This window comes from Ipomoea nil, unplaced genomic scaffold (assembly GCF_001879475.1).
Source record: "Ipomoea nil cultivar Tokyo-kokei standard unplaced genomic scaffold, Asagao_1.1 scaffold2480, whole genome shotgun sequence".
NCBI lineage: Eukaryota > Viridiplantae > Streptophyta > Magnoliopsida > Solanales > Convolvulaceae > Ipomoea > Ipomoea nil.
Window position 1 is genome coordinate 557,360 of NW_017618908.1, and position 23,264 is coordinate 580,623.

At 37.2% G+C, this 23,264-nt stretch overlaps 4 protein-coding genes across 4 annotated transcripts; 1 reads left to right on the forward strand and 3 right to left on the reverse strand.

Moving 5' to 3' along the window:
- Positions 1–234: 234 nt before the first annotated feature.
- On the reverse strand, positions 235–3,258 carry LOC109153086 (hsp70-Hsp90 organizing protein 3-like). The gene is made up of 7 exons (XM_019300851.1): positions 2,206–3,258; positions 1,474–1,762; positions 1,295–1,380; positions 980–1,203; positions 829–895; positions 679–738; positions 235–577 (listed from the first exon to the last, which is right to left on the reverse strand). Exons 1-7 carry the CDS (start codon positions 3,100–3,102, stop codon positions 464–466), a joined length of 1,737 nt encoding a protein of 578 aa, XP_019156396.1. The 5' UTR covers positions 3,103–3,258; the 3' UTR covers positions 235–463.
- Positions 3,259–5,709: 2,451 nt separating this feature from the next.
- Positions 5,710–8,825, forward strand: LOC109153106 (vacuolar-processing enzyme beta-isozyme). Its single transcript, XM_019300882.1, has 9 exons — positions 5,710–5,992; positions 6,438–6,602; positions 6,691–6,847; positions 6,945–7,030; positions 7,466–7,665; positions 7,774–7,822; positions 7,906–8,118; positions 8,243–8,449; positions 8,537–8,825. Exons 1-9 carry the CDS (start codon positions 5,783–5,785, stop codon positions 8,717–8,719), a joined length of 1,470 nt encoding a protein of 489 aa, XP_019156427.1. The 5' UTR covers positions 5,710–5,782; the 3' UTR covers positions 8,720–8,825.
- A 655-nt stretch (positions 8,826–9,480) lies between these two features.
- Positions 9,481–10,396, reverse strand: LOC109153110 (auxin-induced protein 15A-like). The gene has a single exon (XM_019300886.1). It carries the CDS (start codon positions 10,088–10,090, stop codon positions 9,659–9,661), a length of 432 nt encoding a protein of 143 aa, XP_019156431.1. The 5' UTR covers positions 10,091–10,396; the 3' UTR covers positions 9,481–9,658.
- Positions 10,397–14,876: 4,480 nt separating this feature from the next.
- Positions 14,877–18,947, reverse strand: LOC109153109 (probable trehalose-phosphate phosphatase F). Its single transcript, XM_019300885.1, has 12 exons — positions 18,804–18,947; positions 17,675–17,727; positions 17,110–17,541; positions 16,650–16,790; positions 16,493–16,564; positions 16,277–16,402; positions 16,121–16,177; positions 15,823–15,924; positions 15,591–15,738; positions 15,417–15,487; positions 15,254–15,346; positions 14,877–15,169 (listed from the first exon to the last, which is right to left on the reverse strand). The coding sequence occupies exons 3-12, from the start codon at positions 17,398–17,400 to the stop codon at positions 15,107–15,109; spliced, it is 1,164 nt and encodes a 387-aa protein (XP_019156430.1). The 5' UTR covers positions 17,401–17,541; positions 17,675–17,727; positions 18,804–18,947; the 3' UTR covers positions 14,877–15,106.
- Between the last annotated feature and the right edge of the window lie 4,317 nt (positions 18,948–23,264).

Genomic DNA, 23,264 nt, shown 5'->3' on the forward strand with positions numbered 1-23,264 from the left:
TAATTTTGAACTATAAACAAAACAAGCTAATTCCTTAACTATTTTGAACTATAAACAACTTAAGCTAACTTATCTTCATGTGACAAGATAGACTTGGTTCAAAGCACAGTAAAGCAAAGAATAAGGTCCCAAAACATTTCATTCATTCAACAATCGCCTAAACATTTCATAGCAATCAATTGTACATTTGTTGTACAATCCACTTGGTCGAAACACGGCTAGACTACTAAAGAGTAAGAATGAAACACTTTGTTTGCACAGTTAACTAAACAAAGAGTCAAAATTTGTAATCTTGAAAAATTAAAATCCATTTGAAAGCAGTTTGCTGGAGAATAACCAAAATGGAAAAATGGAACAATGGAACATCATCACTTGTTTAAATTTATAAAAGTAAAGACTGTTTGACAAACTATTCCCTTCAACAACACAAGCTATGCTCTCATTTGGCTTCCAACTAGGACTTTTATCGGACTTGAACGATTCCAGCACTGACCAATTTTTGGATCTTGTTCATCACGAGAGGGTTCTTCATGTGTTCTTGTGCAGCTTTAGGATTCTCTTGGAAATCCACAAGTACCTGCTCAGGTATAAGATGTCGTCAGTATTGAGAACATGCCATTCAAACATTCAAACAAGTAAAATTAATTAATAGCCTTGATCAGTAAGGTGATATCGTACCTGTCTCATTACTGGATCAGTTAGAATATTTTGGATTTCTGGGTCCTGCATTCCCCTGGCCTGCAATAAGAAGTTTGGTGCAATATTGGTACTGGTTTTGCTCATATTGCTTCCAACAATGATAAGCTAAAGAGCAGATTGAAACTATACCTGTCTCTCCTTGAGCTCCTCCGGAGTCAGATCACCACGGCTTGCCTTGTTTATTTGTTCAACACACCTGTAATTCATTCAACACAACTCTCAATCATCATAAAAGAACATACTCAACAGGAAAAATACATCAATAAAATAATATCTTTACCTCTTAACACCATCTAGTAATTCTGGGTTCTGAGGATCATGCTTCAAGCCCTCCTGATAAGTCTCCAAAGCTTTTTCATATTCTTTCATGAAGAACTGAACCGCACCCTTCCTAGTGTAACCCTTTGCAAATGTGGGATCAAGCTCAATGCATTTTTCAGCATCTTTAAGCCCCTCAGGTAATGCTCCAAGCTTAGTGTAGCTGGCAGCCCTATTGCTATATGCCTAAAAGAAGCAAAGGAAACAGTCGAATGAGTCTCAAACCATTCACAAAATCTGCCATGGATTACAAAAAAAAATTATTGAAATTTCATACCCTAGGATCCTTGGGATTCCTTCTTATAGATTCTGAATAGTGCTTGACTGCCTCTGGGTACTTCATTTCTTTGAAGAATTGGTTACCTGAAGTTCAGCATTGCATAAGTAACCAAAAAAAAATACATAAAAAGGAAGGCAGTAGGGAAAACTCAAACTAAAACTCTCTGAAAGAAGTACCTTTCTCACGCTCTTCATCTGCTACCTGTGGATCAAAAGACTCTTGCTGCTCTAAATCTTTCTTAGCTTTCTCAGCCTCATTGAGCTTCTTTAAGGTGTCTGGGTTACGATGTTCTGTGAGAGCTTTCTGGAAAGTCTCAATAGCAGGTTCAAAGTCCTTCGAGCATTTCGCCATCTTCACTAAGGCAGTACCCTTTCTTGTCAAAGCCCTGGCAATCATCTTAAAGTCGGATCTAAGCTCTCTTCCCCTCTCAACTGCTTTATCACAATCTTTGATGCATTCTTCATACTATAATCAAGGGAGCTTAAATAAGTATACAAATTACATCAAGCATTATATACAACAACAAAAATTGGAAAATCAAATAAAATTTATGACATAGGGATAGACTACAATATACACAAACATGATGAAATCTACTTTAATCACATTAAACAAGAATAAGCTTAAATTTAAGAATGTCCTACTGACCTACTCACACCTGAACAAAAGTACAAAATTTTACAAATTCTTAGTATTTGGTTAAAATTATCATCCCCTCCACATTTGAGAAGATAGCCATACCATAACACACTCACTAGCATTTATTCAATCAAAATTCATAGGAGCATTAAAAGACAGACTATTTGTAAATAGATAAAGCAAAAGCACAAACTGAACTTCAAGAAGCTATGCAAATGCAATGCAGTGTTGAGATGGAAAAAAGAGTTCCAGTAAACGAAAGTGTATACCTTTCCCATCTCCAAGTACACAGCAGCCCTATTAGTAATGAAGGAAATATCCTCATCATCAAGTTCCATGGCTTTGGAATAGTGCTGAATTGCAGTCTCAAAATCCTTCTTCTTGTAAGCTGCATTACCAGCTTCCTTCTCCTTCTGTGCCTGCGCCTTCCTCTCCTTAGTATCCTTCTCCTCCCCTGATAGTTCCATGGGCTCGGGCTCCGGTTGTGGAGTAGGTTCAGGACGTTTTCCCTTAGCAGGGTCTGATTCGGCCGGCCGCTTTCTCTCCGGTGAAGCTTCTGGCATCTCCGCATCGTCCTCCGGTGTCCTAGTCTGCAGTTTCACGCCCAACAAAACACCAAACGCCTGCATTACCCTCTGGTCCTTCAAATACAGATTCAAATTGTTAGGGTTTTTCTGAATATCCTGCATCATCTTAACGAAATCCGGCTGCTGCAAGTACGCCCGAGTGCTCGGATCGCTGGTCAACCTAGCCCACATCTCCGGCCCGGAAAACGCATCCCCGAACGGACTCGACGACGGCCCCCGAGATCGGGCCTGCGCAGACTGCGCATCGGCAAGGCCCGATTTCAAGGCCTCGTTATTCGGGTCGACCTCCAGACCCTTCTTATAAGCATCAACCGCTTCGTCGTAGCTGTGGAGACCAAGGTGAGCCGCGCCGAGCCGAGAGTATCCCTTAGACCAGTCCGGCTTGAGCTCGACGGTCTTCTGAGCGTCGGTCAGGGCGTCGGAGTAGTTCCCGAGGGAGGCATAGGCGGCGGATCTGTTGGAATAGAGGACGTGGTTTGTCGGCGCGAGGCTGATCGCCTCCGTGAAGTGGCGCACAGCTTCGGCATAGTTTCCGGCGGAGAACGCCGCGTTTCCTTTTCCCTTAGCTTCGTCTGCCATAAGTCTCTTCCTATCTCTCTCTCTCTCTCTCTCTCTCTCTCTCTCTCTATGCAATTATCGATGGAAATTTACAGTAAATTGCAAAAAGGGAAAGACGAGATTTTGTAGGTTAGACGAAGACGAGAGGCCCGGGGAGACGAGAGTTCTAGTCCCAGTATGAGTGTACTCTGGAATGTTCTTGGGCAATTATCCTCTGTGATAGGTTGTATACAGAATGTTTTTACCTTTTCCTTTTTCTTTTTCCATTATGGCTAATCAGCATTCGCACCGGTCCGGCCCAATTAAGTAACAAAATATTGATCAGATTAATTTTTTCATATGAGAGGAAGATTAAATTTTCGACCTCTCTAAAAAAACAAAAATGCACGTGGTGGAACAAGAGTGTACGGTACTCACACTAACTAAGCTGGTTAAGCGGTATTTTTATGACCGTCATGATTGAATTAAAATATACTTATTGAGTAGGTCTAAATAAGACTCTTCAACTTCGATTTTCAATTTCAGTTTCAACCTCAATCAACTGAGCCCTAGGCCTCGGCCCTCGACTCACTTAGGCCATCGGTTGTGGTCCATAGAACTAAGTTGGGATGGATCTTTTGGTATTGAAAAAATACTTAGAATATGAGATTATTTTTTACCATTTATATAGAAATTTGGTCTCATAGAACTAAGTTGGGATGAATCTTTTGGTATTGAGAAAATACTTAGGATATGAGACTATTTTTTACCATTTATATAGAAATTTGGTCTTATTTGTAGAAAAACATGTTATGAAAAGTCTTATAACGCAAGTTTGAGTTAAGAAATATGTTTTCTTAAATATAATGACTCAATATCACTATCCAATTATTAGACACCATAGATGAAAGTAAACCAATGGATAGAGACAAAATGGCAAGGTGAACTAGGGATACACGTTACTAGGTGAGCTAGGATCTAGTTAGCAGGCCCAAACATGTTTAGACTTAAGGCCTTTTTTTTTTGTTTGTTTGTTTGGATGAGTTTAGTGCTTCTTCAGCCCAATAGGTAATCACTCAATCATCATGCTATGGACCGTGTCAAGCATACATTGTGGACACCATAACTGTGTCATAAGTGGCACTGTTATCTTTCACCATTTTTTTTTTTTTTAATTTTAGACTGCTTCTTTTTTTTATGGTAAAGCATCCATTTTCGCGAGTTTTCTGTCGATCAAGTTTCCATTTCTTCTTCACACAAAAGTTCTCTTTCAATGCTCATTCTCCCATTTTTATAATTATAGGAGCATATGTTCATAATTTTATCACTAAATGTTCATAATTGTAAGTTCATAATGTCAGAGCTCTGTATTCATAATTTCATAAATGTACATTCATAATTCCGTAACTGTACATTCATAAGTCCACAAACGAATAACGCCGTTAACGGCGAGACAAAATCAATTATTTTTAATTGAAATGTCATCGTTTTCCCTGAAAACAACATCGTTTTGGACTCATGTCCACAATGCATAGTGGACACGGTTCCAAAATTGTTCATAATTATGAATATAAAGTTGTGAACATAATTATGAACATATAGTTATGTAATTATGAATATAGAGATTCAATAATTGTGAATATGAAATTCAAAAATTATAAATATATAGCTTTATAATTATGACCATATAATTCAGTAATTATGAACATAGAGTTATGTAATTGTAAATATAGAATTCAATAATTATGAATATGAAGTTAAAAAATTACGAATATATAGCTTTATAATTATGAACATGTAGTTTAGTAATTATGAACATAGAATCGTATCCACCTTGTAAGGTGAACACGGTTCCACAGCATAACGATTGTAATTGACGCTCTTTTGTTCTTTCTTCCAAAAAAGATTGAATCCCCACCCTCAACTCTCGACAAAACATTTCAAACGACATAAATTATGGTAATTCAACTGAACGCACAGAGATTAGACATTTACTTTAGTTGACAACTCAGCACTAATCCCACTAAACAAACTCATTGGTTTGTCCATCCTAGCTGACTTGATTTAGGGTGTGTTTGGTTGCACATATAAATCATAATCGGAATGGGTATCAAATACTTGGCAATGGTAATGAGTTTTGGTGAAAATATTTAACATGTTTGGTAGTAGGGTGGAATGGGAATGATTACTAATAGTAGTGCTTGAGAATGAATAAGAGAATGAAACCCTTATTGTATTTGGGTATGAATTTTTCAATTGATAAGGTATTCGAAACCCATAATAGTGTTCTAAAAATCTATCAACCAAAAACAACAGTCACTTTCATACTCATTCCTATGAGCAAAACCCACCAACCAAACACACCCTTATTGTGTTACGGAATTTTGCCTCAAAAGCAGCTTATTATTATGGAAACGTCCACTTTTAGACTATTTTTATACATTTTTTTCTCCCCAAGCCAAAGTTCAAAGTCCAAACTCCAAACCATATACTAAACAGACAGAAAGCCAACAAAACAATTAATCACACCTGGCACAATATGGACACGTCTGGACGACTGGACCCCACCCATTGATACGTGGCAACCCCTCGTTCTGCATGGCTTCTCATCGCTGCCACTTATCTAAACCACCCACCAACCAGCCTCCCTCTGCGTCTGCACTCTCATCTCTAAAACAAAATCACTTTAATTTCTTTCTTTCTTGCTAGCTTGCTCTCTTTAATGGCGGAATTTGGTTCATCGTTGGTTCTTCTTCTTCTTCTAGTGGCCATCGCTTGTCAGCTTCAGAATCTTCAGGCCGCCCGCTGGGACCCACTAATCCGGCAGCCGGTGGACCAGAAAGACGACGAATCACCGGAGGGTGAAACTCAGGGTACCAGGTGGGCTGTTCTTGTGGCGGGTTCAAACGGATACGCCAATTATCGCCACCAGGTATATAAGACTGTTACAAAAAGCTAATTAATCAAACATTAATAGAGAAAATTTCAATTTTGGTCATATAACTATAGGGGTTTTGTTAATTTTAGCACCTGACTTTCAAAAATATCAATTTAGTACCTTAATTATGCAATTTTTATCAATTTTGATCACTCCGGTTAAATTGCTGGTCAAATTTTGCTGAAAAAATTTAATCCTTCATTTAGTCTATAATCTTAGGGGCAAAATCGACTTTAAAGTCTGGTAAAGGCGAAATTTGGCCAGTAATTTGGTCGGGAGTGACCAAAATTGATAATAATTACATACTCAAAGTACTAAATTGACACTTTTGAAAGTCATGTTTTTAAATTAACAAAGTCCCTATAGTCATATGATCAAAATTGAAATTTTCTCAACATTAATATTAATTGTTAAACTATATGTTTGTGGATATGTGTAGGCTGACGTGTGCCATGCATACCAAATCCTGAAAAGAGGTGGGTTGAAGGACGAGAACATAGTAGTTTTCATGTACGATGATATAGCAAACAACGCATTCAATCCCAGAAAAGGAGTCATCATTAACCACCCAAACGGCACCGATGTCTACGCCGGCGTGCCCAAGGTATAAACATGCTCCTTTGTATATCAATTACGTTACGTTATATTAGCAGTTTTCTTATATGTTTTGTCGGATAAAACGTACGTGTTAGGATTACACCGGCGACCAAGTGACGGCGGCGAATTTGTACGCCGTCCTGCTCGGCGACAAGGAGGGCGTGAAAGGTGGGAGTGGAAAAGTGGTTGACAGCAAAGCTGATGATAGGATTTTCATCTATTATACAGATCATGGAGGTCCCGGAGTTCTTGGTCAGTTTATATATATATTGATCTCTGAACAATCTTTGATGTTGCCCATTATCATAGAAATTAAAAGTATTTACCAGAGGATCTGTTCTTGTTTCAGGGATGCCCAATTTGCCTCATCTTTATGCCAATGATTTTATTGAAGTGCTGAAGAAAAAGCATTCTGCAGGCACCTACAAAGATATGGTAACCATCTCCAATGATTTCATTCATGCCCCTAGTTACAGTTAGTCCTATTCTAGTGGTTGAGCATATAATCATTAATGTGCAATCTAACTAAAAGTAGTTAAACTGGTATCAGAACCATGATAAAAAAATAGACTATGGTCTACGTGTTGCTTGGAGCTCAAAAGAAAGGGAGCCTGATATAACCATTAAAGTACAATCTAACTAAAAGCAGTTGAATTGGAGCACATACTTCAATTTAGTATCAAAGCTATGATAAAAAAAAGAGACTATGGTCCATGTGTTGCTTGGAGCTCAAAAGAAAGGGAGCCCAAAAGAAAGAAATCTGTCCAAGCATATAACCATTAACGTGTCATCCAACTACGAGCTTAGGTTTTTAGTTGACATGGGGCACATGCTTCAATTCTAAGACCTCATCATCAACTATGGTTGTAGGTTATATATGTTGAAGCGTGCGAGAGTGGGAGCTTTTTCGAGGGCATGATGCCGGAAGACTTGAATATTTATGTGACAACAGCCTCGAATGCAGAGGAGAGCAGCTGGGGAACATACTGCCCGGGATCAGAACCCGCACCCCCACCTGAATACATTACATGCCTAGGAGATTTGTATAGTGTTGCTTGGATGGAGGATAGGTGTGTGCGTGTTCCATACTTAGCTTCCATCTCTATGGCAAATGGATTAAACCATAAAGTTCAGTTTTCACTGACTTGATGCTGCTTTAATTTGTTTCGATAATGCAGTGAATCTCACAATCTTATGGAAGAAACAATCGAACGACAGTACGAGAATGTCAGAGAACACCCAATTGATCAATAATGTTTCATGAACATAATTATCCTTGTCTAAAGTCTGTTACAACTAACTCAATGCAGGTGAAGCTAAGAACTTCCAACTACAACGACTTCCAGGCGGGATCTCATGTGATGGAGTATGGAAGCAGGGACATCATCAAACCAGAGAAGGTCTATTTGTACCAAGGATTCGACCCCGCCACCATCAACCTCCCCGGAAACCAGATTCGCCGCCTTACACCCAAGGGCGTCGTTAACCAGAGAGACGCCGATCTCCTCTTCATGTGGGAAAGGGTGAGCTGAGCTTCAAACTATCACTGCTATATATAGTCTAATTGCCTATTCGATTATATTCTTGCATTCGTATCTGTTTCGTTATTTCCCCTGCTATATACGATTTTGAGACGAATGAATGCAGTACAAGATGAAGGGAGACAATGCAGTGAGCAAGGCTAAACTCCTGAAGGAGATAACCGATACAATGTTGCACAGACAACGCCTCGATGCAAGCATCGACAACCTCGGGGTACATTTGTTTGGTCCAGAAAACGGATCCAACATCCTCAAATCTGTTCGCAAGCCAGGTTTAGCTCTCGTTGACGATTGGCAGTGCCTCAAATCAATGGTAACAACTAACTGTCAAACCATATTCTTGTTCTGATTTAACTAAAAGTTTAAGTTGATAGTTGATAGTGAGACGCTCTGGTTGCAGGTTAGGGTTTTCGAGACGCATTGCGGATCATTGGGGCAGTATGGGATGAAACACATGAGAGCTTTTGCGAACATATGCAACAGCAACATATCTGAAGCTGCCATGGAAGAAGCCTGCAAGAACACATGCAGTGAGATGAAGACAATGAAATATACTCATCCAAGCAAAGTTTATAGTGCTTGATATATAGTATATATATGTTTGTATCAACTTTGATATAATATATGCTGTAAAATAAAATTTGATGCTTCTTTGCGTTGGTACTATGTATTACGTGTTTTGAACGTTACGTAATGGACGTTAAAGTTTAAAGTACTAACGATAAGTACGGATTAATTATGCAGGCTTTATATCACCTTTATCCGGGTTATGTTTTCAATTTATTCTTTTAAATTGTGTTAGTTTGACTGTCAATCCATTAGATTTTTTTTTTAAAAAATAATTGTAGTATGTTCATACATACTTTTTTAATTTACTGAGATCACAAAAAGTCAATATTCTTACACTGGAATTTAAACTTGATACTTTTTATTTTTGAGGAGTTACAATTTTGCCGTTTGATCGTCAATCCATTAGATCTAACATGGCTTATTAATTTTATTAATATTTTGTTCGAATTTAATTCATTGATTCAAACAGTATTTAGAAGAATAAACTAATATGAAACTGAATCATCATAATTTACAATCTCTCAACTGCTCTATTTTACTTAGATTCTTAACTAGTATCTTTTTATTTAAGTATATTAATTATGAATAATTTAATTTGTTTTATTTTATTGTGATGGTTTGTTGAATAATATTTTTAAGGCAGTTTGTATTTAGGATTAATTAGATAATTTAAATTGATTTTTTTTTATCATTTACTGGCCTATTTTTGAATAACAATTACTGGGTTTTTTTTTTTTTTTTTTTTTTTTGTTAATAAAAAAGTTGGGATTTTTAAGAAACAGATTCTTTGAATCTGATTGTCACCATTTATGATGATTACAGAACAGATTTAAACCAGATTAAGACATGCATTTTTGTAAATTTTCTACACAGAAAAAGAAAAAAGGAGTCCGCCATGATTGCTTGTCTGGCTGCTACAACTTGTAAAGGCCACCGGTTAATCATCGACGATTCAGAAACTCCAGCTCCGGCGGACGCGGCGGGCATCACCGTCGGCGGCGATTCTTGATTTCACGTTCTCGAACTCCGATATCCTACAGGGAATCTGGATCCCGCCGGGGTGGTCGAACCCGTAAACCGTCTCAGCCTCCCTGAGCAGATTCGCGAACAGAGGGTGGTTGAAGTAGAACACCGGCACCACCACCCTACACGTGGCGCCCTCCGCTTCCCCCACGTACACCGCCAAGTGCCCCGCCGGCACACTCGCCTTCTCCGGCCCCGGCGGCTCCTGCCCCACCCGGATTAAACGCACGTCCCGCTTCACAACCGCCAGCACCCTCCGCCCCACGCCGCACCACACCTCTGAGCTCCCCCTCCGGCCAACAAACCGCCGGAAAACACTCACCGGGTTCATCCTAAGCCTGAAACCTCTGGGTCTCTCCATGCCCACACTATAGTCTATACTATGTACTATGTAATAAACTCTGAGGTTTCTAGAAGGATGAGAGAGAGAATGCTGTCGGGGGTTTCATATTTTTCAATGTAACTGAGGAACATCAGAAGGCGTGGGCAGTATTTATAACTTATAAGAGTGATGACTCAGAAATTTGACGGCTTTTATGTTGAACAGTTCAAGGTTGGGAGTAGAGAGTTGATTAAAGTAAATGGGGATGATGAGCTAAGAGAGATTCTGGGATTCAAACACCACAAATCAATAGAATTAATGAGATGCCATTTCTAGGTGGAGACCTGCGGTGAGGACTGAAGGACACAACATTTTTTTGGTCTGGAAAAGTGTGAAATAGTCCGCACGAACTTAGTTTAATGGTTCAGTAGACAGTATTTTATTTGAGAGAATATACCAAGATTCGAATCCCGCTGACAGCAATGTAGGGATTATACTTAAAGTGAAAAGATTTTTTGTGGGCACCAGCATTTGGTCCTATCTGTTGAGCCATTGATCCATTTTCTCAAATGTCATGTCGAGTCGGGATGTGGGAGCCTTTGGGGGCTGATTCACCAGTATCTTTTTCCAAATGTCCTGTCGAGCCGGGATATGGGGGTCTTTGGGGACTGATTCACCAGCATCTTTTCCCAAATGCTATGTCGAGTCGGGATGTGAGGGCCTTTAGGGACTGATTCACCAGCATTTGGCCCTGTCTCTTGAGCCATTGATCCCTTTTCTCAAATGCCCTGTCAAGCCAGGATATGGGGGCTGATCCTTTTTCCTAAATGCCCTGTCGAGCCGGGATGTGGGGATTTTTGGGGACTGATTCAATCAATTGCGAGATGGGAAGTTTATCATTAACCTTGACTTCATACGCGTGTATAATCAATTTAGTTCGCATGAGTGACCGTGCGCTCTCATTCTTTAAGAGAGGTTGGGAATTTAAACTTCCACTTATATATAAAAATCAATCTGGTCAATCTTCCTAAAGTTAAGGTTTGCTCATGACACCTCATAGTCCGACAACAAAAAATACACACATATTGATTCTTGTAGGATTATGTGGATTTGAGGGGTGACTAGACATGAACGAGTTATAAATTGTAATGTGAACGGACATTATGGTAATGCTAAAGATTTGGGAGAATTTAAATGAAAATGATGCACCATAATTATACGTTCCCTACGTTACAATTTTCTTAATTCTCTAAATTGGTGCCACGTAAATCTAACATTACACATTACATTGTTCCCAAACTTACGGAAAATGTCAAGTTGATTTTACATAGTTTACGGAGACGTTTGACTCTTTTTGTACGTCTCCCAACACTTCGTAAACTCCGACACTTATTACTCGTGTTCACTTTGAACACGTATGATAAACGTTGGATAACACGAGAAATTTACGGCCATTATAGTATTACACATCTACACGAAGAGATAATTTGTATTAATAAACGATAATGTGTGACCGAATTTGATTTAGAAAGAACTAACAAGAATTAAATTTGTAATTTTTTGGAGTAAGTATTAATGATGTATTTAAATCCTGTTTGTAATGACAAATTTTGTGGATTATAAAATTGGCAATAAAATTTGGTGGATTAATCACCTAATGCAGTATTCAATAATTATAATTGTACTCTTCATTACAACTCTTCTTTACAATTCGACCGAAATTGAACTATAATCAAAGTTCAATTCGACGAATTTGGTCTGGTCATTTTATAAAAGAGCAAATACCATTTTTAGTCCCATGAGTATTAGTAAAATGACAATTTTGGTTTACATGTTTGATTTCTATCAATTTTCATTCACGATTATTATTTTAGTGTCAATTTTCATCCAAGACTATTGTTTTAGTACCAAAATTCATCACGCCGGTCATCCATTCGTTTAAGACATGCCGAAATATGAAATTATTAAGGGTATCTTCGTATTTTTCAAATTAAGATCCCAATTTGAATATGAATAAAGAGATTTAAGCCCTAAGATCGATCCCAATTTACAATTCCCCTCCTCAAATTAAGGTAGGATGAGGAAGAGAACTAGGAATTGAGATCGATCTTAGGGCTTAAATCGCTTTATTCATGCTCAAATTGGGATCTTAAGTTGAAAATGACGAAAATACACTTAAAATTTTTAGATTTCAGCATGTCTTAAACGGAGAGGTTACCAACGTGATGAATTTTGGCGCTAAAAAAATAGGCGTGGATGAAAATTGGTTCTAAAACAATACTCATGGATGAAAATTGGTAGGAATTAAACATGTGGACTAAAATTGTCATTTTGCTAATACTCGTGGGACTAAAATTGTTATTTGCTCTTTTATAAAATTAATTACAATGTTCAATAATTATAAGATACTGGACTCAATATCTCAAGTCATCACCCAACAAGTACTTTTATGTCACATATAATTCAAGGTTGGATTAAGGAAGTTAAGGTTTTTTTTTTAGACAAGGGAACATATTAGGTGTCCTTAGTACAGCCCAGCTTGTCAAATTGTCTTGCCACTGCCCTGCAATTTGGTAGCTAGGAATCTTCAGCTTCAGTACAGACATTAATGCTGCATAAAGATTCATCTTTCTTTTAATTTAATCCTCATTTTTGACATTATTTGCTTGGAAAATTCCATGAAAACATGAGGACAAAACAAGTGCAATGATGCATCGGGCGAGAGTGGAATACTTGTGAAGATTAAATAGCATCGAATACTATGATGCATCACGATAACTTCGAAGTTTTGGGAGAGTCATTAGATTGCATTCGTTTTTAAAAATATTTGCACTAGATTGGCAATTACTCTCGGGATATAGATCAACAAAAAAACTGTACTGAACACAATTACTATGAATTAATACCTGATTTAGTCCATCGAATATTAGGATTTCACCACTTTAATTCTTGACTATTAATTCTGTCCAATTTTATCCACAACTATGCAATTTTGATCTAAAATGGTCCTTAGTCCAAACTGATGTTTGTTAGAGGTTAAAATTGAGGATAGAAACGTAATTTTCCTTTCTTTGCATTCTTGAGTCTCCAACGGAAAGATTTCACTAGGAATCAGATCACCCCCTAGTCTAATCTCAACCGGTTGCGATATGAGAAATTAAATGAGCATTTGATTGCAACCCGGTCGTGAAAATGTTGACTAAGCCAGTGATGATGAAAGAGAGGAGGAATCCATTGGCCTTGATGGCGTTGATCATGATGGCATTGATGCTCGTGAATTGCTGAAAAGAGTTAATTCCACCGGAGGTCTCTTGTCTTTGGTGGCATTCCAAATTTAGTCCCAGACTATTGTTTTTGTCATTTTACATTCCAGACTATCGTTTTTTGAACACTTTTAGTCCTTCTCACGATTTTTTCTATTTTTAATAAGGGCATTTTTGTTTCTTCATATTTTCTTTTGTTATTTTTCCGGTTTCAATCAGTTTAATTGGTTTAGGATTTTACTAAAAATTGGTTGAAAAATATGGTTACTAAAAATCAGAGGTTACCTAAAGTTCTAAATCAATTAAACTAGTTGAAATCAGAAAAATAACAAAAGAAAAATATGAAGAGACAAAATGCCCTTACTAAAAATAGAAAAAAATCATTAGAAGGACTAAAAGTGTCCAAAAAATAATAGTCTGGGATGTGAAATGACAAAAATGATAGTCTGGGACTAAATTTGGAATTGGCACCAAAGACAAGGGACCTCCGGTGGAATTAACTCTTGCGGAAAAATATGCACGATGACAATAATGATTAGTTGGGGCTGGCCTAACTGCACTTCGTCGTCAGCTTATTGAATGAATTCTTCACCTGTCAATCGCGCCACCTCACATCTGACGATGATGGTTTCGAGCTTTGCCTCTACATTGTCTATTATCCTTATCTTCTTCGTCAGCTTATTGAATGAATTCTTCACCTATCGATCACGCCACCTCACATCTGACGATGATGGTTTCGAACTTTGCCTCTACATTGTCTATTATCCTTATCTTCTTCAGCGCCGCTCTCCCCATCCACCTTCCGCCTCTCCACCAAACTCAATGGTATCTCGTTGATAAGTTTGCCTCTACATTGTCTATTATCCTTATCTTCTTCAACGCCGCTCTCCCCATCCACCTTCCCCCTCTCCACCAAAGTCAATGGTATCTCGCTGATCACCAGGCTGGCAGCCATTAGGATGCATCTCTGTCATAGCGTAATTTACAATATTGGTTATGGATATCCCAACACTTGGGGGCAAATTAGATTGAGGACTATTTTGGTTAACGTTTGCATAGTTGTGGACGAAATTTGTAGTCAAAGGACCAAATCGGGTATTAACTTCAATTACTATCTTAATACTCATCAATGAACAATCAAATAAGATCATATGGATAGGAGCAACTCAAGCTAAATTGGTTGGGAAACAACAAGGTTTCAAGTTCGAATCCTAGTACTATCTTAATACTCATCAATGAACAATCAAACAAGATCCTATGAATAGAGACAACTCAAGCTAAATTGGTTGGGAAACAACAAGGTTTCAAGTTCATGAAATCCTAGTGAGATAGCCTATTGACCTTCTCGGTTTATCTCATTGTGACAAAATGGTCACTTGCATGCCAGTCAATCAACTATGGACAACCTAGACTAACTTACCTCCTTGTGACAAAGTGATCATTTGCTGACTAAGGTTACAAGGCGAGCAGGCAAGCTTCACCTAAATCGCATTTTCGAATAACAACTACGAATTTTTCTGTAAATCAAAGATTCAATTGATAGTGCCAAATTTGAAGTACTATTTGACCCAAACTGGTACACCAAAGATGGAAATGAACACAAAGAATTTGAACTTTACAGAATTCATAACAAATTATGTTTGCGGATTAAAACAATGATCAACAAAGACTAACATAAATTCATCAAATAGGCCACATTATGGGCCTATGACAATGATAAACAAATCCTTGAAACCTATCCTAATATGCAGAAGAAATATTGTCAACAACCAAATGGCATCTGTGCTCCTCTTCATGCTTTTGATGCTCTTTTTCCTTCCTTCATTCTCACAACAGACTCCAGAAATTCTTTCACCTGCATAAATTTTTTATGTTTCAAATGAATCTAAGAAAACAGTGAAAACTCGAAGAAAAGCAAATTCTGCAGTGAGATCCACACCTGTGAGGGATCCTTGAGCGAAAAGAAGGCCTTGCTTTCCTTTGGAACAGGAGAAACCAGGATTCCATAGCCTCGGTTTCCCTCACGCAATACCTAAAACATATGAACTTAGGAAACAAATTTGCATCGATTGTATCACTAGGCGGGATCTTTGTAATATTACCTTAAACGCATCTTCATCTGTTCTGTCGTCTCCAATATAGATAGGAAGCACGTCTTGATTGTTCCCGAGGCCTGCACGGTTCGCTATAATGTTACACGTTCTTATTCATTTGGTGCGTTTTTCCCAATGAAGATGAAAAGAAAATAGAGAAATGGGGGGTGGGGGGTAAGCTACCAAGTGATTCAAGCAGAAAATTCACAGCTTTTCCTTTGTCCCAATCAATTGCCGGACGGATCTCTAAAACCTTCCGTCCATGAGTTAGGCGAAGTCGAGGGTATTCTTTCAAGATGTCGTGGACACGTTGTGCAACCGTAGGCCAAATCTGTCGTAAATCGAAAACAGCAAAAGCTTATAGCATATGCAAAAACGAGAGTATATATCGAGTTTATGGTTTACGGTGACTCACGTTCTCATCTACGTTGCGGTAGTGAACAGACGCGCAGAACTTATGATTCTCAACCATAGCGCCTTTTATGTCTTTCGTGTTCTCAGTGAGGGTTTTAAAAACCTGCAAAAAAAAAAAGCGATCATTTGAATGAAAAAACCGAGCTGCAATAATACATTTTAGTTCCCAGAAAGAAGCCACGCTATTATGACTCTCTATCTTAGTCTTCCTATGATTCTCTTTGGTATATATTCCCCCATTCTGTACAGTTGTAATCACTGTTCATTTAATACAGTTTATACAGTTCTCATCTACGCACCTCATTGATCATCGGTATGAATTCACGAGCTGGCTGGAACAAATTTACTTCCTTGCCCTGATCATAAAAACAGTCGACGATACTGAGCAAACGCGAAAGATAGATAGATACAAAGAGAAACGTCGTTTCGAGCAATGGAAACGAGAAGATCAATACATTTTGGTCGGTGGATTTGATGCAATTCGAGTGTGTAGAGAGCATTTCGTCTTTGGCAGGAAACATAATGTCCATTCCATGGCTACCAGCATAATACAATTCGGCTAATCCTACCAACTCATAAACCTGAAACACATATAAACGATGAATTGTCTTCCTAAACTGCAAACATATAAAGTTTCTCGAACGAAAACTATTTCAAGACTCCATTTTTACCTTATCACGGCTTCTCCCACTAATGATTGCTGTTGGGAAATAGTTCGCGAGATTCTTGACAGCAGCACGCATCTATAACAGGGTTAAAACGCTAATTCAACCAGAAAACGATAACGATGATTTAACGTGAATATAAAGATCAAGCCTAGTTCCCCACCTCATCCGACATAAAAGCACGATCAGGGTCATCTACAATTGGAGAAAGAGTCCCGTCGTAGTCTAAAAACATCACGATCCTCTTGTTCGTTGCTTGGTTGAGAATACGCTGGCATGAACTAAGTGCAGATGGGTACTTAACCTGTTAAGTAGACAGGGAAAACGTTAGTTGTTCTATATTTGGCTTAAGCTTTTAGTTGAGATGAATCACATGCTTCAATTTGGTATCAGAGGCAGACCCAAGGTCATGTTGGAATCTCTACGTCACCCGCCGACGATAAGCGACTATGGTCCACGTGTTGCTTGCTTGGAACCCACCGCACAAGTGAGGGGGCGTGTTGAGCATATAACCATTAATGTGCAATCCAACTATCAGCTTAAGCTTTTAGTTGAGATGGAGCACATACTTCAATTGTATAGTCCAAAACATTAAACAAAACGAAAAAAAAATGTAAACATACCATCCAAGAAAAATAGTCAACATCAGCATCATCAGTAACAATCTCAACACCAAAGTCCTTCAAGATCTTCTTGCGAGGAGGCGAAGAAGACTTCATCGCGTCGAGCCAACCATTGGAGCGAACGTCATCGAGTTTCCCCGGTTTCTTCCTCGGGATTGTTAGCATGGTAGCCGAGAACGATGAACCGGATTGAGAGTAAGGCAATATGGGAGAATGAATCCCTAGTCGAGACTTGTTTAGCGGCGCAGGATCAGTAAGAACAGGAGACGCTTTCGTTGAATTCATGTCCATCGCTTCCAAACCTTTCTAACAAACTTTCTAACAAATTAAAATCGTTTATCCAACCCGTTTATCAATGAAAAACCACCTTTTCAATGTCTTCTTGTCACAGCAGCTGGTTGAGCAGTCCATGAAGCAGAGGCTCTGTGAAATCTGCCATTGCCAGAAAAAAAAAAAAAAAACAAAAACAAAAAACAAAACATCACACAATGTTTCCCGAGAAATTAATGACTCGATTCAACACGCCAAGAACCATAACCATAAATCAAACCATACTATACCATACCTCATCTGCAAAGCCACACTGCATTTATACAAAGCAGCAGAACATTGTTCCAACTGGCAACAAAAACGAAACAAAAGATCACAATCTTGCTTCGCAATAACATTACCAAGAACATAAACATATGCTTATTCTCGTAACCAAAACAACTACTGCATAATCAAGAATCTGGGCAACCTCAAGAAACTATAGGACTGAAACAAAACGAGATCAAGAAAGCCATTCATTCAATAAGAAAATGATAGACAAATAATGAAAGCTCCAACTAGCAAGTTCAAGCATTATATTGCCATCTTTATACTTCAATGGCCTGACAACACAACCTCCAAATCAATAAAACTGACATGTAACCCACCAACCTATAGGCAGAGGGAGAGACCAATAAAAATTAAATTTTTTGACTAAACTTTTGAGAAACCACATGTAAGACTATTAAACATTGATTCAACATTAAGAGAGATCACGTGGACCTGACTCTCTGCACCAATAATAGCCATCACCCTAAATTTTAACAATTATATACATAAATATGAGCAGCTTCTAACCAACCAAAAGAAAGAGAAGACTTGACAATTGACAAATTAAAGAACATAACCTCAAAGCATGAGGAATCTGCTGACTAATATTTTATGTATGAGATGGTTCAGTTTCCTACGGTAAACCAGGTACGCTGATAATGACGCACAATCAATAATATTTCAATATCTTGCAGCAACCGACAAAACACAATATTATCTTAAACCAAACCCAAATTAATTATTGGTGCTGTCAAATCATCATAGACCCACAAACCTGTATTATATACATGCTAAAAAACAGCTATAGACATGAACATAGAAAACTCAGAAAACCAAAAACCGTCTCAAAACTGCTTCCAATCAAAGCTTTTAAGCTAACAATACTACCCACAAAAAATTCAGCGGCCCCCATCACGAAAAGCTTGAAAAAAAGATGATCTTTGAGCTTTGATTTCACTTTCTGGAAAACCCCCGGAAAGAAATTGACAAAAAGCTAGCGACTTTGTACGTTTGCACGACGAAGGGGATCAAAATCTGGGATTCTAAGAGCTAGCATTGCATGAACCGAACGTTTCTGAATCAAAAAATGATGCGGAGAACTGGAAAAAAAGTACCTTAAAATCTACTGCTCAATCACCAAACCGCCCGTCAATCTCTGAACCAGGAAAAGGGTCTAACGCCCACAGAGAATGAAGACCAATGGAGGAAGGGGAGGAGAGAGAAAATTGAAACGAAATATGGGGGCGGAGAGAGAGAGAACCGAAGGGGGAAAAAGGAGAAGAGAATCGAGGTCGAAAAGGGTATGAATATATAGAGTTTGAGAGGCACATAAAGACGTGCCAAACAAGAAAACCACTTGGTCCGCCTTCTTCCCGGTTGTTGAATCAACAAACATAAACTTACCATAATTATTAATCAAATTTTTTACGGCACCTTCCAATCTTCCACATGTTTTTGAGTTTTTCTATTCTAGAATGATGATATTATGCCTCCGGGGATAAAAGTATGATTCCTGTATCTAAAAATTATTATTTTTGATTTTTATAAATATATTTTCAATTTGATATTTCTAGTACGATTTACTTCTCCTTATAATTTGCATTCTATTAATTTATTCCATGTTGAAAGTTTTTATATAGGAGCGGGATAAGAATGTTGATATGTTTAAAAAGTATTCCATGATGTTTTTGCATGGTAAGTGCAATTGGGATAATAGTTGAAGGGGTATAGAATCATTAATCGGTGACAAAAACATGTGTGGGATCGTCTCAAAGATTCTTATATGTGAGATGGATCGAGTCAATATCAAATGTAATACTTATATATACTAAAAAATGTAACACTAATAAGAAATAAAATATTTATTATTTATTATTTATATAGAAAAATGTAATACTTTTACATTTTTTTTAAAAAAATATTACATTTGCCTTTATAAGTAATCAACATTTGCCAATATTACTTATAAGGTAAAATGCAATACGTTAGTAGTGCTTGGTTGAAAGGAGGAAATTATGTGTGAAAGGAATTGTAATTTCATGGAAGAAGAATAATGTGAAATAAAGTGATAATTTAAATTCAAGTGTTTGGTTTGCAAGAATAGAATTATTGGGAATTTCAATTCTAATGTTTAGTATATATGGGAATTGAGAGGGAATAAGTAATATAAAATTGAAGATGCCTATACTTATTATTATTATTATTATTATTATTATTATTATTCATAAATGACTAAAATAAAATTTTGCTTTTGAAAATTTATGTAAAACGTTGTATAAATGACCCTAAAATTGCATAATGAAAGTAATAAAATAGATAATAAGAGAATTTCGAGAAAACATATTTGATTAAGGTTGGGTTACATACTGATTGACGTTCTATGTTAAGAGTATAAGTAGAAGACACGCTATAATAAAAAGAGAGATGTCAAACATCAATTTTAGGCTAAAAATAGAGAGAGGTAATTTTGTCTCAAAGTTTTTTTTTTTTTTTTTTTTGTTCTTAAAATCCTTGGAATTGAAATACCAAGAGGGGCATGAGATTCTACTTCTATGAAAATGAAGGAATTTCAATTTTGTAAAATTGCAATTCTCTCCAACCATAAGAAGGAGTTTGCTTAACTTCAACCATAAGAAGGAGTTTGGAAATTAGATGGAAATATAATGGCAATTCACTCCAACCAAACGCCTCGTAACGCATTAACAGGCCGTTTGGTTGGAAGGAAAGAATTAGGGTGGAAATGAATTGTAATTCGGTGGGAAAAGAATGAGGTAGGAATAAAGTAGGAATTCAAATTACAGTGTTTGGTATGCAAAATAAGATTACAAGGAATTGAAAAGGAATAAGTGATACAATGACTGAAATGCCATCATGTACTAATAATAATAATAATAATAATAATAATAATAATAATAATAATGCCTTCAGGGACCCGTGCAGTGCTGCAGCTAACGCGTTAAGTATCCCGCCTGGGGAGTACGTTCGCACGAATGAAACTCAAAGGAATTAACGGGACCCGCACAAGCGCTGGAACATGTGGTTTAATTCGATGCAAAGCGAAGAACCTTGTCAGGGCTTGACATGCCGCGAATCCTCTTGAACACGGACACAAGTGGTGCATGGCTATCGTCAGCTCGTGCCGTAAGGTGTTGGGTTAAGTCCCACAACGAGCGCAACCCTTGTGTTTAGTTGCCACGTTGAGTTTGGAACCCTGAACAGACTGCCAGAGAAAGGTGAGGATGACGTCAAGTCATCATGCCCCTTATGCTCAGGGCAACACACGTGCTACAATGGACGGGACAAAGGGTCGCAATCCCGCGAGGGTGAGCTAACCCCCAAAACCCGTCCTCTATTCGGATTGCAGGCTGCAACTCGCCTGCATGAAGCCGGAATCGCTAGTAATTGCCGGTTTACAATTCTTAGGGGGGAGTCCGGAATTGTAATTCAGCATTTTCAACCAAATGACGTAATTGTGATCTCCACGGAATTACAATTCAACTACACCTAAACTACCTCCAGTCAAACAACCCGTAAGTGAATGCATATTTTAATCGTCATTAAAAAAAAAAAAAGAAAAAGTACGGGTATTATTTTTCATCTCACCTTTTCCTTCATGCTTTGGGTGGACTGTCACGTAAAAGTCAAGTGGCTTTTCAAGGTAGCCTCATAAATCACGTGTGATGGTCACGTGATAAACAATTTGGTAAAAATTGGAAATACAAAATTAAGGATTTAGGAAAAAAAAAAAAAGGTTTAAGTGTTTAACACCAACAGTTTTTAAGATAAAAGTAATTATAAATCTCGGATTGGAATGGTGTAGTCATATTTTGTATAGTTTTCTAATTTCTTGTATACAAAAAATAATAATTATAAGCTTTAATTAATAATTATTTTAATTATGTTGTAATACAATTTTAATATAATCAAAGATTGATTGGCTTTATGAATGTATAAGTATAACGGCCCAATGGGTCAATGGTCAGAAAGATATATTAGCGGTTCAACTCACCAGATTTATCTAAGGTAGGTGTTATGAGGTGTTTGATTCAAGTTATTATATTTGTTTGGGGTTATAAGATTTGCATGTTTGGTAAGTTATATAATTTTTCTAAGAATGTCACATAATCTCCACATTAAGTTTTTAGCTATTCGAAGAGAATGTGAGATAGCATCCAATTTCTTAGGTAATCTCATATTTCTTTGTCTTATTAATCTTAGACTTTTGGGATTTTAATCAATTTGTCTTGTTACCGCTGTCTTATTTACATACCTTAATTTTAAACCAAATATATTAATTTAACATTCTCAACAATCTAATATTTCCTAAGGTAATATAACATTTCGTGAACTAAATCCATTTAATAAATAATTATGACAACCGTTACAAATTTAATAACATGAGAGTTATGACTTATGAATACCATAAAAATCCTATTATTCTTCCAAAAATGCTGAACCCCAACCCTAATTACACAAATTACACAATCATCATTGGGGTCTATCAAAACCTCTGATCAATACACTCATAATTGGAACTTTTGTTCTATATATGAGTTGACATTTTCCATAAGTTTGACCCTTAAATTTAAATGTCCAGCTCTTGTCTTAGAGATTGATAAAAGTGGTAAATAACTAGATGTGTCTTACTATATCTCGATTTTTTAGTACTTTGTAGGATTCAGAGTTTACACGCTACAATTGTTAACAAAGCAAGACATATCAACTTATTTTTGATTGATTGATTAATTATGTTCAATAGTGACACAAAAGACAATATATATATATACACACACACACACACACTTTGTTCTATTCAACAGTGACACAAAAAAATTACTTTAACGAGTGATTATTGTATCTCTTTTAATTGAGATACCACTTCTTAATTGATTGATCGTTTAGTTAGTCACACAATAACTAAAATAAAAAATAAAAAAATCACATGTGACGAAAACTTTCCCTCTTAAGTATTCCATGCACAAGCAATAAACATTCACATCACGGTACACATTGGGTGAAAACCCATTCTCAAAACCTCGAAAAGGTAAAACAAGCCTAGGCAAATCATATGGACTAGCTCAAGAGTCCAATATACAATTCTACTAGTAGTTAAATTTGTGACCAAAATTTCATTGTTCGATCAATTCAATTAGAGTCATTCTAAATTAAACTACTATACAATTAAGAATACTAAGAGTCGTACGCACAAGCTTAGCTCAATGGTTCAGTGGACAGTATTTGAGAGAAAAGATCAAGATTCAAACCTCGGTGGCGACAGTGTGAAAATTATGTCCAAAGTGGACAGATTATTTGTGCACACCGGCATTGATTTACATCATCTCAAATGCTCAGTCGGGCCGGAATGTGAGGGACCCTCAGGGTTGGGAATTCAACCTTTTGGGAGACGAATACTAGGAGTCAATAAATAAAAAAGTGGATAAAATTCATCTTGCTTTAACAATTTGATACATTTTCCAGTTCCAATGATTAAAGCTCAATAACCTCAATTAACATTAGTTTAGGCAGAAACATATTTTCTTAATTACAGTAATCAAGAAGAAAATTTTCTATCGACT

Coding starts and splice junctions, on each gene's coding strand:
- LOC109153086 (XM_019300851.1), bottom strand. CDS start 3,102: ATGGCAGACGAAGCTAAGGGAAAAGGAAACGCGGCGTTCTCCGCCGGA. Junction 1,381..1,473: donor AGATGAAGAGCGTGAGAAAG/GTACTTCTTTCA, acceptor GCTGAACTTCAG/GTAACCAATTCTTCAAAGAA. Junction 578..678: donor CTGATCCAGTAATGAGACAG/GTACGATATCAC, acceptor ATACCTGAGCAG/GTACTTGTGGATTTCCAAGA.
- LOC109153106 (XM_019300882.1), top strand. CDS start 5,783: ATGGCGGAATTTGGTTCATCGTTGGTTCTTCTTCTTCTTCTAGTGGCC. Junction 7,666..7,773: donor GTTGCTTGGATGGAGGATAG/GTGTGTGCGTGT, acceptor TCGATAATGCAG/TGAATCTCACAATCTTATGG. Junction 7,823..7,905: donor TCGAACGACAGTACGAGAAT/GTCAGAGAACAC, acceptor AACTCAATGCAG/GTGAAGCTAAGAACTTCCAA.
- LOC109153110 (XM_019300886.1), bottom strand. CDS start 10,090: ATGGAGAGACCCAGAGGTTTCAGGCTTAGGATGAACCCGGTGAGTGTT.
- LOC109153109 (XM_019300885.1), bottom strand. CDS start 17,400: ATGGACATGAATTCAACGAAAGCGTCTCCTGTTCTTACTGATCCTGCG. Junction 15,925..16,120: donor TCATACCGATGATCAATGAG/GTGCGTAGATGA, acceptor TTTTTTTTGCAG/GTTTTTAAAACCCTCACTGA. Junction 15,739..15,822: donor ACCGCAACGTAGATGAGAAC/GTGAGTCACCGT, acceptor GATTTACGACAG/ATTTGGCCTACGGTTGCACA.